General features: G+C 42.8%; 1 protein-coding gene across 1 annotated transcript; it reads left to right on the top strand.

The window, feature by feature from the left end:
* The first annotated feature begins 470 nt into the window (after positions 1–470).
* CPT2 (carnitine palmitoyltransferase 2) lies at positions 471–18,326 on the top strand. The gene is made up of 5 exons (XM_045547988.1): positions 471–788; positions 8,890–8,970; positions 10,450–10,556; positions 15,053–16,357; positions 17,718–18,326. The coding sequence occupies exons 1-5, from the start codon at positions 637–639 to the stop codon at positions 18,047–18,049; spliced, it is 1,977 nt and encodes a 658-aa protein (XP_045403944.1). The 5' UTR covers positions 471–636; the 3' UTR covers positions 18,050–18,326.
* Positions 18,327–18,532: the final 206 nt, after the last annotated feature.

Genomic DNA, 18,532 nt, shown 5'->3' with positions numbered 1-18,532 from the left:
GGCTGTGCAGTGTTAAGAATCGCTTTACTTCAAACAGCTTCAAGCTGGGCGACCGTCACGGATTTCTGAACAAAAACAACCGACACCGTTTCCTGCTTACCTGTTACAGGCACTTTACATACTGAGTTATCTTATTTCATATGTAGGAGTGGGAGGTGCGTTGAACGATCATGATGTCTATTTCTTAGGTGAGAAAATATTTAGTCCATAGTCTCGCAGAGACGGAGCCTGAGTCAAATTTAGGTTTATCAGATTCCCAAAACGTTTCGCAGCTTTTCTTTTTATTCAGCTCGAGTTTCTATCTTGCTCCAAAAAAGGCGAAGCCACCAGCCTGGGAGCTCCGTTTCCCGCCTCCCGGGGATGGGCGGGCAGACAGCAGTCGGGAGGCGGAGCCCCTTCCGGCGCGGCGGTGGGCGGGACCGGCAGAGGCGGGGCCGGGCCCTGGGGAGGGCGTGGCCTGCCTTGTTCCAGGGGCGGGGCCAGCGGTCGCGCGTGGGCCGGAAGTGGCCCACAGCCGGACACGGAGTGGGCTCTGCGTCCTGACGCAGTGTCCCCGGCTCTGAAGCGGCGGACTTGCCTTTGTACGCCAGAACTCCCCGGCCCGCCACGTTCTCGCCGCCGCAGCCTCCCGGGACTATGGTGCCCCGCCTGCTGCTGCGCGCCTGGCCCCGGGGCCCTGCCCTAGTCTCCAGAGCTCCCTGTCGGCCCCTCAGCGCCGGCACCGGGCCCAGCCAGTACCTGCAGCACAGCATCGTTCCCACCATGCACTACCAGGACAGCCTGCCCAGGTGAGCCCGGCCTCCCGCTCCACGCTGCCATCCCAGGATAGGCGCCACTCCACTCACTCATGACTCTGCTACTGAACTTGCTGCCGCCCCCAAGTCCCTACGTTAAAGGCTGCCACATCCTCTAATTTGGAAGTCCTGTGACTTTCAGAATCTCCAGGCACAGGAACCATAGAACCCTCAAATTCTCTTCCAGAACCCCGCATTTCTCTCTCAGGTTCTCCATCTTGAACCCTTCTCAAATTCCCTCTCCATTGACCTAACTTCCAACCAGATATGCTGAGTCCTTCATATTTCTCCCTGAAAAATGTCCAACACCACCACCCTAACCCCTCCAACAGGGGTGTCCCCTGAAGTACTTTAATGACTGCCCCGCATTCCTGCCCAGAATGTGGGTAGGCTAATTCCTGACACATGATAGTTACCCTTCCTCAACTTCTCCCAGCACCACCTTCTCCACCCCTGTTGCTCAGGACCCTCAGCCCCACCCCTCCTTGCCTGCAGTACTCTGCTCTTCAGCACCCATCGATTCTTCACAAGCACACCCCTCAAGTGTTCACCCTTACCCTCAACTTACCCTCCCCTGTGTCCTTTTTTTAATCTTCTGACAGAGTCCAGTCTTCACCTGGAGACTTTTCACTCCCACCAAACCCTCTTCAACAGGTTCCTCTCCCTAAAATATCCTTCCTCATTCATATTACCCCTTGTAACTTCAGCCCACCCTCAGTGCTCCTCCCAAACTCTGTCTTATTTAAATTAGATCCAGGGCCACCAAATTCTCTCTGTTCCCCTTCACCATAGGCTGCCCCCCTGCGTTTTGAAACTCTTCACCCAGAATTTACTTCCCATATGAAAATAGCCCCAATAAATCTTCCTCTCCCCTTCCCTAACCCAGTACCTTCTTATATCTGGCTCCTAGTTTTCCCAATCTTTGAACTCTCATCCTTCATTTGAGTTGCCAGGTCTTGTATATTAGAAATTTTCTTCACCCTCTGGCTGGGCGTGGTGGCTCACACCTGTAGTCCCAGTTACATGGGAGGCTGCAGCAGGAGGATCGCTTGAGCCCAGTTCTGGGTTGCAGTGAGCTGTGATTGCGCCACTGCACTCCAGCCTGGGCCATAGAGCTAGACGCCGTCTCCAGCAAAAATTAATAAATAAATTTTCTTCACCCTCTAAAACCAAACCTAAACTAACTGTGCAGTTCCTGGAGCCAAGTTACAAATTTGTCTCAAAGACCGTTCTTACTTTCTTACCAAACTGTCATTAGGGATCCCCTAGTCTAGGGGCTGGAAGCCTGCCCTGCGCCCCTCTGCCCACCACCAATAGAACAAACATTGTATCATAGGCCTCACCCTAACAGCTGGGTTGCTCTTTTTCTCCACATCCAGGACAACTTAACCAGCCTCAGCGCTGCCCACCCCTACCCTTTCAGGAAGATCTTGCAAGGGTGATTCTTGTGAAATTACATCTTGTGCAGACATCTAAGATAGACTGAAATGAGATTGTCTAAACTTGGCAGGAGGGAGAGAGAAAGAAAAAGGGTCTTCATGCTTATGGGATAAGCCTGGGACATGCTTCCTTCTTGTCAGCCTGTGTGTATGAGCTGAGCCAGTATGTGGGGGAAAGGTGAGGACTGACAGAACTTGTCTTCACTTGCCAAGCCGGGAAGTCAGAAGGTCATTGACTTTCAGGCAGGCCTGGGCCCTACCCCAGTTTAAGATTGGAGGTTTGTTGTTTTTTTTGTTTGTTTTGTTTTGTTTTTGAGACAGAGTCTCACTCTGTTGCCTAGGCTAGAGTGCTGTGCCATCAGCCTATCTCACAGCAGCCTCAAACTCCTGGGCTCAAGTGATCTTCCTGCCTCAGCCTCCCAAGTGGCTGGGATTATAGGCACATGCCACTACGTCTGGCTATTTTTTTTTTTTTTTTTTTGTCTTTTCTATTTTTAGTCACCTAGCTAATTTTTTCTGTTTTTTTAGTAGAGATGGGGTCTCGCTCTTGCTCAGGCTGGTCTAACTCCTGACCTCAAGCAATCCTCCTGCCTCGGCCTCCCAGAGTGCTAGGATTACAGGCATGAGCCACCACACCTGGCCCAATCAGAGGGATTTTCTGCATTTTAGAATTGGAAAACTGGAGGGACTACTCAAGATCATATATTCCAACCCCATCCATGGCACAGGAATCAGTAGAAATGTGGAAGTGCAAATAATAGCACTAGTCACACATGTGCAACCCTAAGCAACCAACTTCCCCCAGACTTCTGTGACCGCATCTATAAACTGGGAGTTAGATAAGATGAGAGATGAGATTTTTTCTGTCTCTGAGATTCTAGACTGGTAAAAGGTATAATGTTTGACGCTCATCTTCATGTCACACTTGGTGAAAAGCCCTGACTTTGAAGTCTGGTAGAACTTAGTTTCAGATTCTGGCTGTGCAACTCTTTAGCTATAACTTTGAGCAATTCTATTAACTTCTTCCAGCCACGGTTCTTACCTGTGAAGTAGGAATGGCAACACACAGTTCTTAGGGCTATTGTGAGGAGGTACCAAAGATAGGGAACTATCATAATTATTAATAGTTGCCCTGGAGAATGACCAGTCCTTTTGTATTTGTTGTTCCAGCTGGGTCTCCCTCTTCCTGTTCCTGTCTTATCACTGCTGCCTTTTAACCAAGTGTCATGGACTCTCTCCTCTCCTTGCACTATCATTTGCTTATTTTTTAGGTGTTATGCTTTTTCTTGGCCCTTTTTTTTTGTAGGTGTGGTAAAATAAAACATTTTTAGGTTTATAGTTTGGTTAGGTGTTATTTTTAAGGGTTATGTTTATATAACCTCAGGATATAAAACTGCAAGTCCTGAGGGTAGATCTGTTTGACCTCATTCACATTATTGACTTGATAAACACTCTAATGTGGATTTGGAGACCAAACAGTCATGCCGAGGAGCTTGCTGTATAGTGGGGGAGATTTGACAGGTAAACAGTTAGGATTTAATGTGAAAAGTGGGAAGCAGCATTTTCAGGAGTAATAATGAGCCAGGAGTAAGACCTGATTTTTAATCCCAGCTCCAAGTCTCATAGCTATGTGGCCAGGAGCAAGGCTCATCTAACCTAAAAATGGGAATTATATATTGCCTGCCCATCAAGGTAGTTAGAATTAAATACCCTGATATAAAGCACTTAGTACAGAGTTTGGCACATAGTAAATACTCAGATATTCACAAGTACTATAATTGCTTTAAACAAACATTTGTTGCGTGTCTAGAATATGCCAGAAGAGAACTGTTGTGTTGTGTGAATGAGTTGGTGCCTGGACCCGTAAGGGAAACTTCACAGAGGAGGTTGTTAGGGTGGAGACTTACGAGGAGCTCACAGAGCAGATAGAGAAACAAATTTCCAGGCAAAGATAAGAATAGGAAGAAGAAAAAGTTTATTTTACTTTTCTAGATGGAAAAGGGCCAACCTGGAAGTGAAAAAGAGGGAGGTAATGTTGGCAGAAAGAACCAGGTGTTCAGGCTGTTTGTTTAGGGGTTATAAAGGGAGTGAAGAACATTTACGGCTGTGAATAAATTGTGAGTTGTTGTATCTGTTTCTTTTTTGTTAGTGGAAGCAGCTGCCTTTCCTTTGGAGACAGACTTATGACTTGATTGTGATCTTGTCATTGATTCTGCTCTTGAGATACAGTTTCTCGAACTGAGGCCTGTAGCTCACACCCCTGCTGCCCGCTCACGTCCACTCAGGAACTTCTTCAGGCTATGAAAGCAAATTATAAAAGGCAGTTTCAGGTGATTGTAAAGAGAAAGATTTACATTTTCTTTCTGTCTGCTGGGCTCTTTGTAGATGTGAAAACAGAGCCCAGCAGGGTGCCTGTGAGCTGGGGGTGGGGAGAGAGAGCCTTTTGAGCTGGAGAGCAGAGCAGAGAGCTCATATGATTGATTTTAGCCCTTACTATGGGTTAAATAACTTTTCTGTTATTTTCTATCAAGGTTGTCCTTTCAGAGGTGACACTTAAGTTGGAATTTGAAGTTCACCAAGCATGAGGAGTGAGGGAAGTATAGAGCAGCACATGCCAAGGAACAGAAGCCGTGACACTTTCAGAAATTTTGAGAAGATTATGGTAGGCCTAGCCCGAAGTAAAGAATCACCATTTAGGCCTTAAATTATTGGAATTAGCCTGGGGTATATGTGGGGAAGAGGGGCCCAATGTGTTAAAAAAAAAAACAACAAAACAATTATCTGGCACCAAGTTAGATCTATAATTGATCCACAATAAATGTCAATTATCTGTTGTTTTTCTTTTAATCCCTGATCATTTAGGTGATAACTGATGTTCAAGACATAATGGGCCGGTCCTCTAGAATTCAGATGGGAGCTTCCAGGTTATGGGGGATAACAGAGGTAGAGACAGTAATGCTATGACTTTACGCCTGAGGAACTCTGTGAAAACTATCCAAATGGTAACTATTAATAGATTGTGTAAACCTAGAAAAGGCTTTGTAGTTGTGTTCTTACAGGAAGAACAACAAAGTGCCTACTGCTTGGAGGCTGACTAATGATAGTAGAGTAACTTACACAGGAGGTAAATGTGCTTAGTGCTTACTTCCTTGTTTATTAGGCAAAGGATGTTGAGATGGAGGTAGGGTGGGGAGGGAGAACCCACTGGTTAAGATGGAACTGCCACGCACCTTTCTTGAGACCCTGGCTCTCTTTCAAGGCCTGGTGAGTTACATCACAGGGAGCTCAAGGAACTGCCAGAATGCACATGAAGCCACTTTTGGTGTTCTTTGAGGAATTGTGGAGAAGCAGGGTAGTGCAAAGAAACTGGAAGTGATCTTACATCTCTTATTTTCAAGAAAATAAATGTTGACTGGGAGAAGGGTTTGTGAGCACTTACAGAAAAGGAAATTGTTACAGTAGCAAGTTATAGAAACCCCAATTCAAACTGGCTTAAGTAAACAGGAATGTGAGCTCACAGACCTGACCAATCCAGGTTGGATCAAGGGGCTCAAATGATGTCATCAGGACTCTGTTTTGCCTTCTGGCTCTTCATTTGTGTGACTCCATTCTCAAGCAGGCTCTCTCCTTATGGTGACAAAGTGCCAGCCAGCACATAAAGCCTAGCTCACACCCTAATCTCTCAGTGACTCCAGCTATTAGCAATTCCCCCTTCCTAACAGTTCCAAAATAGTCCTCTAATTAAGTCATTGGTTCTTACTGGGTCTCATTAGGAGGGTGCTGGTCCCTCCTAGAAGTTGGTGAGTAGCTTTCTTTGGAGAGAAACCTGAAGGCAAGTGGCATTTCAGAACAGTCCGATTTAGAAAGGTGAGGAGGTAGGAGAAGTGCTGGAGAAGACGTTATAGAGTATAGGGTAGTTTATTCAGAATGGAATGGAAGTTCTAAAAGTTATAGTGGAAGGGGCTGGTGAAGAATTACAGCCGCCTGGGGCCAAACTGGATGTTGCTGAGGGGATGGAAGGAAATAGTAGAAGGAATAGTAGGTGATGGGGTTGTGCCTAATGTAGAAGGTGTTGATATAGGAGAAAAGCAGGAAACTAGCAGGGAAAGGGAAGGATTTAGAGTGTTATCTGTAGATCACTATAGATACCCCGATATCTATAAACATTTAGTGTGTTCTATATGTTTAGTGTTTCCTATGTGTCAGGTTGCTTGCTAAGTTCTTTATATTATTTCATTTAATCCTCATAATAGCCCAGCGAGCTGTTATTTAACAAATAGAGATGGGAGTAGGGGGAGGCCAGAAATTTGCCCCAGATCACATGGATAGTGAGTGCCAGAGTCCAGCATGCAAGCCTAGATCTGTGTGATTCCAAAGGCCAGGAACTTAACCTCTCCAGCATACCAGACTGTTAGTGATGGACTCGTGCTAGGTGTGGCTGGAACTTGACAGATGCATTTCAGAGTTCTTCTTTCCAACTCACAGGCTGGAAATGGAGTCTGAGAGACATAAAGTAATTTTTCCACCTTTGACCACATAGCTGGAGATTAAGTGGCAGAGCTGGGCTTCAAGCCTAGGTCTGATTCTAAATCTCATTTTTCTTTCCACTGTGTCAGTAGTTCTTACACTTTTTGTTTGTTTTGTTAGAGACAAGAGTCTCGCTCTGTGGCCGTGGGTAGAGTGTAGTGGCATCATCATAGCTCACAGCAACCTCAAAGTCCTGGGCTCAAGCGATCTTCCTGCCTCAGCCTCCTGAGTAGCTGGGACTACAGGCATGAGCCACCATGCCTGGCTCATTTTTTCTATTTTTGGTAGACATGGAGCCTTGCTCAGGCTGGTCTCCAACTCCTGAGCTTAAGCAATCCTCCCGCCTTGGCCTCCCAGAGTGCTAGGATTACAGACATGAGCTACTGCACCTGGCCTAGTTCTTATACTTTTAGATTTCACGGATCAGTAACATTATGGGTGAAAAATAATTGCTATCAACATTTTCTTGAAAGAAACAACTTTTAATGACTGCCACCCCCCAAAAAAGAACATAATGTGAGAATTAAGGGTAGACTTTTAAATTAAGCAAGTTTAGCAGATTTGTGAAAAGCTCGCTATACTGTTCATATTTTTTACTGTGAACCAGTAACTCCATCACCATGGCCATTGTCTGCCAAGTATTAGATAATCCAGTGATGTGGACTGTATCGCCATATAATATTTACACTGATAGCATTTTATATAAGGTAAAAATAGAGACCTGGGAAGTGTGGCATATTCATTAAGTTATCTTTAATATATTTCATAGAAAACTAGTGATTTTTATATCTATGATAGTTTTTATATGTAATCTATGCAGCCTCAATTTAGTTCCATCTAGAAAATTTAGTTTCTATTGTATTTGTAACTCAAAACAAATCATCACTCTGAAAGTTTGCTTTACCCCACTAAAGTAAGATCTGGCTAGAGTTAACAGTCCAGAATTTTTTTAATGAGGACTATTTTTATCAAGCTACCATTGTCTCTAATTTAAAATTTTGTTTTAAAGGTAGAAGGTCAATTTAATATCTATACTATATTAAAACAAAGTCTTAAGAAACTCAAATAGGCAACTTTGTGATTCTGAGGTAGCTGGGGTGGTGTTTGTGATTTTCCACGTAAGTCAGTGAATATAAGGGGTTCTACAGTGTTAAAGTGGTGTGCGTGGTTACTTAGTGCAGTTTAAGTCCATATGGCTGTAAATAAATCAGATTTCTTTTTGTCATCATGTTATGGATAAGCATGCATTAAAAAACAAATTGATGAATCACAGTATATCTTATATTAACCTTTTAATCTATGCTTTGTGGATAATGTTTCAGTTTTCCTAAGTGACTCATACATTTAGATATTTTGCATATATTAATATTAGTGTTAATTTGTAGTTGACAGAGGTGCCTAGTGAACTACAATTGCTTTGATACTAGGGGATATATCTTTCAATAAAACTATTGAAATGAAAGAGAAAATACAGCTCACTGTACTGTCCATGTTTTTTCATTTCACTGTGGACCAGTAACTTCATCATGTAGCCATCACTGGGAATCTACTGGTAGAGAATGATGAGTTGTTATTTAAGCACATGGGAATACCTGCTTCCTCCTATTAGGATTCCTGGTGTCCTGACATGGCTTGACGGTCAACCCCTACCTTTCAGTGAATATAGCCCCCATGTTTGGCTGGCCCCTGGACAGACTCTTGTATGATTCTCTGCCGTAAAGTGCACAAGAAAATTTTTAAAAATTGAACCTTTTTCCTCATACCCTGGGGGAGAAAAATGCAGTTGTTCAAACTAAGGGTAGAATTAAATCAGTGCCAACGCAGTGTTAGCAGAGGTATTATAATTGTAACCAGGAAACAGGAATGCTTGGGATAGCTTCTGCTTCCCCATTTTGAATCTATTATTATTATTTTATTTAAAAAGTTTAGTTATTTTACTTAAAAGTAGAGTTACCATTGATACTTATATTAGGAAATCAGTTGATTCTGATTTATCAGTGGCTTCCCAATCATTGCTTCTTTTGGAAGGAAATTAATTATCCAGTAATCAGTTTAAAACTTTAGCTTGTGAAGGTAATTAACCTCTTCCACATATTGTCAGCCTTACAATGACCTTGCTTTCTCCCCAGGCTGCCTGTTCCCAAACTTGAAGACACCATTAGGAGATACCTCAGTGCACAGAAGCCTCTCTTGGATGATGACCAGTTCAGGTAAACACTGAGAACTCTGCATGAACATGGTAGGGTGGTTCAAGAGAGGCTGGCGAGTAATGGTGGACCAAGCTTCAGGGAATGTCTGTGATTTAATTGGGTTTCCAGGAACCTGGAACCTACTTATGCAAGTTCAGGAAATAGATTTTCATTCGTGAAGGCTGACTAAGCCCTGAAGTGAGAGTTTCTCCAACCAGACTCAACAGGAGATGGTTAATAAGCCAGAATGCCCAGTTTATACTTTTATCTCGACGTGTGCATCTGGGAGGCTAGTTGGTACTGGTCAATTTGCAGAGGGCATGTGCTCTCGGTAGGGAGATCCCTTGAGGAGACCATATGGCAGACCAGAAGATTGCTTGCTGAGCATGTTTACTGGGTTGGGAAGCGTGCCTCCAAAATTCATGCCCTTTTTCAGTATATGATTTTATTTGGAAATAGGGTTGTTGCAGATGTTATTAGTAAAGATGCAGCCCTACTGGAGTAAGGTAGGCCCTTAATCCGATTTGACTAGTGTCTTTATAAGAAGAAGAGACACAGAGACAGCCGTGTGAGGATGGAAGCAGAGATTGGAGTGCTGTGTCAACAAGCCAAGGAATGCCAAGGATTGCCAGCAACACTGGAAGCTAAGAGAAAGGCATGGAACAGATTCTCCCGTAGAGTCTTCAGAGAGGATGTGGTCCTCTTGACACCTTGATTTTGTACTTGTAGCCTCCAGAACTGTGAGAGAATAAATTTCTGTTGTTTTAACTCACCTAGTTTGTGGTACTAAAATTGGAAAATAGTATCAGATATTGTCAAAAAATGTATTGCATTAAGCTGTTGTACCCTAGTGTAGTATTCCTTTTCCATAATGGAAATTTTTTTGTATAGATGACTGGCATTGTCATTAGAATTACAGAGTCCTTCACTGGACAGTGATGGAGAAACAGATGAGCTGTTCATAATCTAGTCCGATTTTTAAATATTCCTTAGTCACTTGAAATTTCTCTTGATAGGGTAATAAATTAATAGCTACCAGTTACTCAGTAAATATTATGTTTTAAGCTATTCTAAATCCTTGCCATTATAAATATCTTTTTATCTTGTACAGTGGTACTATTATTTCTATTTTATACACCAAGAAACCAAGAATCAGGGAGATCTATTAATAGTAACTTATCCAAGTTCACACAGTTTGAAAAATGACGGAGCTGGGATTCAAACTTAGCTCTTTTTGACTCCAAAACTTATGTCCATGCCAGACTGCCTCTTAGAGTACAGATTGTTTTGTGAGATGTTGACTAATCTTCCCAACCAATCATTTTAAAATATCCTAGATTTATCCATTTTAAGTTGACTCCTATTCTTCTGATCAGAGATACTTTCTGATCTCATTCCCGGTTCTGGGGATATGCTGTCAGGGACCCAAAGCTTCTGTATGAGTTCCTGGCCATGGATTCTCTACCATGGTTTGACATTGTCTTTTCTTAAATATTTCAGGAAAACAGAACAGTTTTGTAAGAGTTTTGAAAATGGGATTGGAAAAGAACTGCACAAGCAGCTGGTTGCTCAAGACCAACAGAATAAACATACAAGCTACATTTCAGGTAGGTAGGTTGGGCTGTGGTTGTCATTTTTCTCAGAGTCCTCCATAATGAAAAAAGTAAGGCATCTTTTCTCCTGTTTTGGTCTCAGAAGTATTTTTGGTGAGATCCGTAAATGAAGTAGAGTCTTATCCTCTCTTCTGGAGGTAAATATTAAGGCTGAGTGTAGTCCTCCTCTACTAAGATGTTGACTGGAGTCCATGCTCGTGAAGAGTGGCTTGCCTTCTCTAGATAAGACTGAGACAGAATCTAATCGTTGGTCCTGTCTGAACAGTCCTGTATCATTCTAGGTCCTTCACAGTCTAGCTGAACAGCCCTCTCCACCCTCATCTCTCACCAGTGTCCGTGATGCTCTTCATGCTTCCACAAAACTCACTCCTCATTGTCCCCGAACCCATCAGTCTTTCATTCTTCTGTGCCTTTATCCATGTTGTTCCCACCACCATGTTTTCCTTTAAGATCCAAGTGGGGTGGTTTTTCTGTGAAAGCTTCTCAGTCCTTTTCCTTCTCCATTCAGAGTTGGTTGCTTCCACCTCTGTTCCTACAGCACTTCTTTTAATTTGGTTTATATTTTTATCAAGGTTATACATGCACATAGTTTAAAGAGTCAAATAGTTCCATAAGGCTTGTTAGGAAAAATTGCGATTTCTTGATTATCCCCTAATTTCCCACTTCTCACTTTTAGCTCCTGTCTTAATTCTTTTGATGTACACCCTCGTATCTCTAAATTAGATACTTATATTACAGCATTTTAATTTTTAGTTTTAGACATTATCTACTGACATCTCACTATAGAAGATTAGAATTTAGCAGTCTCTTACATTCCCACCATGTGAGTGTGCACATATACTTCCTATCCCCTCATTTTCCCGGCATAGTTATTTGTAATTTTGATTAACTTAGTACCTATTGTTTACACTATTATGATCATATAAATGCTATTGTCAGCTGAGTTATGTAGCATATTGGGATTGTTTTTCTTTTCCTGTACAAAGGTTTTGTTTTCTCTTAAGTTAATAATTATCTCACGCTTTCTCTTGTTTAGTTTTCTGTGTGCTTATTAGTTTATTCTCAGACTCTTCCCAAGTGGTCTAAATCTCCTTCCAATATGTGAAAGCACATTAGACGTTCTCAGACATTCTATCAGTTTTGGTCTTCTTGACTTCTGGAAGTCTCAGAATTTGTGACTTGCTCTAGTCTGGCTTTGTGAACCTCTTGGCCTACTGTGATGCTGCTCTCCTGGGACCTTTCACCATCAAGTGTGGCATCTGTTCATCTCTTCTCATGTTGGGATTCTTGTTTCTTGTATTTCATATTTTCTTCCTTTTTGTCTTTTCCTTATTTTGTCAGAGCACATGCTCTGTTTACTGTCCGGAAGCAGAGCATGGGAAGCAAAATTTTAAAACGGCCCTCATACTTCATTGATAATTCCTTTGGCTAGGCTGGAAATCATTTTCCCACAGAGCTTTGAAGGCTTTGCTGCATTGTCTTTTAGCTTCCAGTGTTGCTGTTGGTAAGTCTAATGTTATTCTGAGTCTTAATCCTTTGACTGATTCCATTCCTGTCTCTGGAAGCTTTTAGAATTTTCTCTTTGTCCTCAGTGTTCTGAAATTTCAGATAATGTGTTTTGGTGTGGGTCTGTTCTTACCCATTTCTTGGGCCACTCGAGTCCTTTGAATCTGGAAACTCATGTCCTTCAGTTCTGGGATATTTTCTTGTTTTATTTCTTTGATTTCTTCCTCTTCATTTTTCCTGTTTTCTCTTTTTGGAATTGACTACCTAAGAAGCTAAATGATTGGGTGTTTCTCCAAAAATCCAGAAAGAGATTATTATTCAGGTGTAGAATTTCCAGACTTGATCTTATAATTTTCTTACCTTTTCTCTCATATTTTTCATCTCCTATTCTTTTTGTTCCGTTGTCCAGGAAATTTACTTAATTTTATCTCTTAACCCTTCTATTGAGTTTCTAATTTCTGCTTTCCTATTTTTTATTTCCAAAAGCTCATTTTGTTCTTAGGATGTTCTTTTTTAAGAATAGTTTATCCCTGGGAACTTTTTGTTAAAGGTCTCTTCTCCCTTCATAGTCTTATCTCCTCCAAGGTGCTTTTTTCCGTTTGTTTTGCCCTCTTTTCTTTCTTCAGATGCTTGCTTCATACTCCTTCTCTGTTTTCTTAGATGCATGAGTTACTAAAAAGCTGTTGGAAGCCTGTAAATGAGGGTGGAGCTTGTCAGTTACAGGATTCCCTGTAATGTGATCTGGCTACACCGTTTCCTTGGGATGCCCCTAGTGGCAGTGTCTTTGGGTTAGATTCTCCAGGGAAGGCTTTTCCAGTAAACTATCAAAAGGTGAGTGTTACAGAAGTAGGGTAAGGGAAGAAGGTTTGAGATCTCTCCTGTGACTTAGGTCTCCCAGTTTTGCTTTCTCAAAAAAATAAAACTTAAGTCTTCTACCAGAGTGGGGAGAGAATCTTGGGGTAGTGGTGGTGATCTAATTAAACAGTCTTTCAACCATATGTATCTAGATTGCTTGAGCCCTCTGGGTGGGGTTTCTGCTGTGTAAATTCTTATTTCTTGACTTTCTCTCCTGCCAGTTTATGACTGGCTTTTTTTTTTTTTTTTTTAAGAGATAGGGTCTCACTATGTCACCCACCTGGAGTACAATGGTGTGATATAGCTCACTGCAACCTCCAACTCCTGGGCTCAAGTGATTCTCCTTCCTCAGCTTCCCAAGTAGCCTAGGACTATAGGAATACACCACCATGCCTGGCTAACTTTTTTTTTTTTTGTAGAGATGAGGTCTTGCTATGTTGCCCAGGTTGATCTTGAACTCCTGGCCTCATGTAATCCTCCTGCCTCAGCCTCCCAGTATGCTGGGATTATAGGTGTGAGCCACTGCATCTGGCCAGGATTGGGTTTCTTGTGTCTGCATTAGTCATTACCACTTGTCTAAATGCTTTCCAGCTTCCAATATTTGTTCTTTTCTCTCATTCTCTTGACCCTACTGGTTTATGTCTCTTTAAAATTATTTTACTAAAGGGAGGGTCAGAGGCATAAATTTATGTCTTCTTTCATCAAATATATCTTACCCACCAGTACTTGTTTTATCATTGTAGTGCACTGTAATACATTCTAATTGTCTCCTTCACGAGAGATCTTCAGCATCAAAGACCGTGTCCTGTTCCTCTGTAAATCCCCTCAACCAAAGCCTGGCACAGCACTGATTCTCAAGGAACAGAACGCAATGGAATGAATGGACCAACAAATGAATAATAGATAAATTTGCATCTGTTAATCTTTTTCTCAGTGTTTTACATGTAAACATTATTCACTCCAGCGGAAGATAGTCCTTCTTTATAGAGTTTATTCATGCTTGCTAATTCCAGTAGGAACTTTCTTTGAAAACACACTTTCTGATAAAATATTTTTTCTGGAATTTTTATAGGCAAAACCCACAGAAATGCAAAGGGCTAGTTTGAGTGATCCACATGCACTGATGGTTGAGTACTTCCTAAAACAAGGAAAAACAAATATATACTGCACACAGAAGGATGGTGAAGATGTCTCCCTTGCCTTATTAAGGAGATAATCAAGTATGAATATTGTCCCTGAAAGGAGATGAAGCAAGAGAAACCTAAGGAGATGGGGTGGAAATTAACTATTCTGTTCTAGCATGAATGCAAGTGAGGTGTTACTATGTTTTATTTCTTTATGAACCAAGAAAGAAAACAGACTGAGAAAGAAAAAGCAAATAATAAACATTAGGGAAATGCAAATCAAATCCACACTGATATATCACTTCACATCCACCAGAATGGTTCCAAGCAATCAGACATATAATAACAAGTGTTGCTGAGGATATGGAAAAATTGGAACCCTCAAATACAGCTGGTTGGAATGGTATAGCCACTTTGAAAAGCACCCTGGCAGTTCCTCAAAGGTGAAACAGAGACTGACCACATAACCTAGCAATCCCACTCCTAGCTATGCATCTAAGAGAATTGAGAACTTATATCCACACAAAAACTTGTATATCAATGTTCATAGCAATATAATTCATAATAGCTAAAAGGTATAAACAACCCAAATGTCTATTAATTGGTAAGTAGATAAACAAAATGTAGTATATCTATAAAGGAACATTGTTCAGCAATCAAAAGAAATGAAGACCTCAAAAACATTAAGTGATGGAAACCAGATGAAACCACATATTGTATGATCCTGTTTATGTCATGAATTATTGCAGAGCAAAAAAAATTCAGGGAGAGCCAGGCAAGGTGGCATGAGCTACACGGGAGGCTGAGGTGGGAAGATCATTTAAGCCCAAGGGTCCAGTCTGGGTGACAGCAAGACCCCATCTCTAAAAAAAATCAGGGAATTCCACCCCCTGGAAGTTGATGTCATTTCTTCTGCCTATGCTTGAATTTTTTTCTTCCTCAAATTTTATTTTTAGGAACTGCCTTAACTTTTTATGTTGCTGTTTTTTTATTTTTATTTTTTAGGTCCCTGGTTTGATATGTACTTAACTGCTCGAGACTCTGTTGTCCTGAACTTTAATCCATTTATATCATTCAATCCTGACCCAAAACCTGAGTATAATGACCAGCTCATCCGGGCGACCAACATGACTATTTCTGCCATCCGGTTTCTGAAGACACTCCGGGCTGGGCTTTTGGAGCCAGAAGTGTTCCACTTGAACCCTGCCAAAAGTGACACTGATAGCTTCAAGAGACTCATACGCTTTGTGCCTTCCTCTCTGTCCTGGTATGGTGCCTACTTGGTCAACGCATATCCCCTGGATATGTCCCAGTATTTTCGGCTTTTCAATTCAACTCGTTTACCCAAACCCACTCGGGATGAACTCTTCACTGATGAAAAGGCCAAACACCTCCTGGTCCTAAGAAGAGGGCATTTTTATATCTTTGACATCCTGGATCAAGATGGGAACATTGTCAGCACCTCAGAAATCCAGGCGCATCTGAAGTACATTCTCTCAGATGTTAGTCCTGCCCCTGAGTTTCCTCTGGCCTACCTGACCAGTGAGAACCGGGACGTCTGGGCAGAGCTCAGGCAGCAGCTGATTGGTAGCGGCAATGAAGAGACCCTGAGGAAAGTGGACTCTGCTGTGTTCTGCCTCTGCCTAGATGACGTCCCCATTAAGGACCTTATCCATTTGTCCCACAACATGCTGCACGGTGATGGCACAAACCGCTGGTTTGATAAATCCTTTAACCTCATCATAGCCAAGGATGGCACTGCTGCTGTCCACTTTGAGCATGCTTGGGGCGATGGTGTTGCGGTGCTCAGGTTCTTTAATGAAGTCTTTAAAGATAGCACTCAGGCTCCTGCTGTCACTCCACAGAGCCAGCCAGCCACCACTGACTCCTCTCTGGCTGTGCAGAAACTCAGCTTCAAGCTGAATGATGCCTTAAAGACTGGCATCACCGCTGCTAAGCAAAAGTTTGATGCCACCGTGAAAACCCTCACCATTGACTGCATCCAGTTTCACAGAGGAGGCAAAGAATTCTTGAAGAGGCAGAAGCTGAGTCCTGATGCAGTGGCCCAGCTGGCCTTCCAGATGGCCTTCCTGCGTCAGTACGGGCAGACAGTGGCCACCTATGAGTCCTGCAGCACTGCAGCATTCAAGCACGGCCGCACTGAGACCATCCGCCCGGCCTCCATCTTCACAAAGAAGTGCTCCGAGGCCTTTGTCAGGGCGCCCTCCACGCACAGTGCCGGGGAGCTTCAGCAGATGATGGCCGAGTGCTCCAAGTACCACGGCCAGCTGACCAAAGAAGCTGCAATGGGTGAGGCGGGGGTGGGGAGCATGCCCTTGGGTCTTGTTGCCCCCAGTGGTCGAGTAATCCTCAGTAATATTCTACCCCATTCACTAGGTTTAATCCATCTGCCAACTCCCAAAGTGATTTTTTTTTCCCTACCCTAACAGTCTGAACAACCACACTAGCTACTAGGCCTCTCCTAAGCAGGGATGGGGAAGTGCATATAATTTATCCTCATTTAAGGTCATTTTCAGCTGTGACACATGATTCTCCCTTTTCTATTACTAATTGGTCATCAGACTCACTTTAGACAATTTAGGATTTCTAAGCCCGCAGCCCCTCTAGCTTCACGTCAGTTGTAGTGTGTCAGCTCCCTGTAAATAGGTCATCTCAGAAGCTCCTCCCAAACTTAAGTGTCATCCTTCTTTACTTCTTTGGGATAAAATTCGGGACTTGAAAAGGACCTAAAGGAACACATAGTCCAATCCTTTCATGTTGCTATAAAGTCCTGGAACTGAAAGGAACCTCCAAGACATCTAGTTGTCTCTCTCCTACATTTTACAGGGAGGAAACTGAGGCCACTGGCCCAGTGTTACAGAGCAGGTTAGTAGTAAGGCTGAGATTAGAACCCTGGTCAAATACCCTTTCCATTTTGTTCCACTTACTCAATCTTCTCTTTTACACTTGAATTGGACTTTGAGTTTTACCCTAGGTTTTGAGTACATAGCTCTCTTCACATACTGTCTTGACTATTCAACTAAACTGAGAATTTTTAAAATCATACTTTCATTTTAGGCTCATTTTTAGCTCAGCTGTTGACAGCTAGTTTAAAATATAATGTAACATAACAATGTATTTTTAAAATAATTAAAAATATTCTAGGCCGGGCGCGGTGGCTCACGCCTGTAATCCTAGCACTCTGGGAGGCTGAGGTGAGTGGATTGTTTGAGCTCAGGAGTTCGAGACCAGCCTGAGCAAGAGCAAGACCCCGTCTCTACTAAAAATAGAAAGAAATTATATAGACAACTAAAAATATATACGGAAAAAATTAGCCAGGCATGGTGGCACATGCCTGTCATCCCAGCTACTTGGGAGGCTGAGGCAGGAGGATTGCTTGAGCCCAGGAGTATGAGGTTGCTGTGAGCTAGGCCGACACCACAGCACTCTAGCCTGGGCAACAAAGTGAGACTCTGTCTCAAAAAAATACATACACATTCTAGAATGCGCTGAAGGTTAACAAGCTGGAGTATGAATACAGAGGTAGACAGACCCTTCTTCCACCCTTAAGGATGCTATGAAGGGAATTCCTAATATGGGTGAGAGGTTTTCCTACGGTCCTTTCAGTTCTGAAATTCTGAGACGCTGTTTTCCGTTTTGTCTCTGACAGGCCAGGGCTTTGACCGACACTTGTTTGCTCTGCGGTACCTGGCAGCAGCCAAAGGGATTGTCCTGCCCGAGCTCTACCTGGACCCTGCATACGGACAGATAAACCACAACATCCTGTCCACGAGCACACTGAACAGCCCAGCTGTGAACATCGGTGGCTTTGCCCCTGTGGTCCCTGATGGCTTTGGCGTAGGGTATGCTGTTCATGACAACTGGATAGGCTGCAATGTCTCTTCCTACCCAGGCCGCAATGCCCGGGAGTTTCTCCAATGTGTGGAGAAGGCCTTAGGGGACATGTTTGATGCCTTAGAAGGCAAACCCATCAAAACTTAGCTTCTGGGAGGGTTAAAAGCCACCGTCACTTCATCATGAATATTGGAGCCCATGTAGCCACTAGGTGCTATTCTTTGACTACTAAAACTAATTGTGAGGTGCTTGAGCAGCCAGTGCTGCAGGCCTTAGTTTTAAAATCAGGCTTTAAAGCTAAACATGTAATTTCTGAGTGGGACTAGATAACAACTGAAGATAATGAGAGATTGCTTTTTTTTTTTTGAGACAGAGTCTCGCTCTGTTGCCTGGGCTACGGTGCCGTGGTGTCAAGCTTACAGCAACCTCAAACTCCTGGGCTCAAGCAATCCTTCTGCCTCAGCCTCCCAAGTAGCTGGGGCTACAGGCATGTGCCACCATGCCCGGCTAATTTTTTCTATATATATTTTTTAGTTGGCCAGATAATTTCTATTTTTTTTTTAATAGTAGAGATGGGGGTTTCGCTCTTGCTCAGGCTGGTCTCGAACTCCTGACCTCAAGCGATCCACC

This window comes from Lemur catta, chromosome 3 (genome assembly GCF_020740605.2).
Source record: "Lemur catta isolate mLemCat1 chromosome 3, mLemCat1.pri, whole genome shotgun sequence".
NCBI lineage: Eukaryota > Metazoa > Chordata > Mammalia > Primates > Lemuridae > Lemur > Lemur catta.
This window is presented reverse-complemented; position numbering and strand designations above follow the sequence as displayed.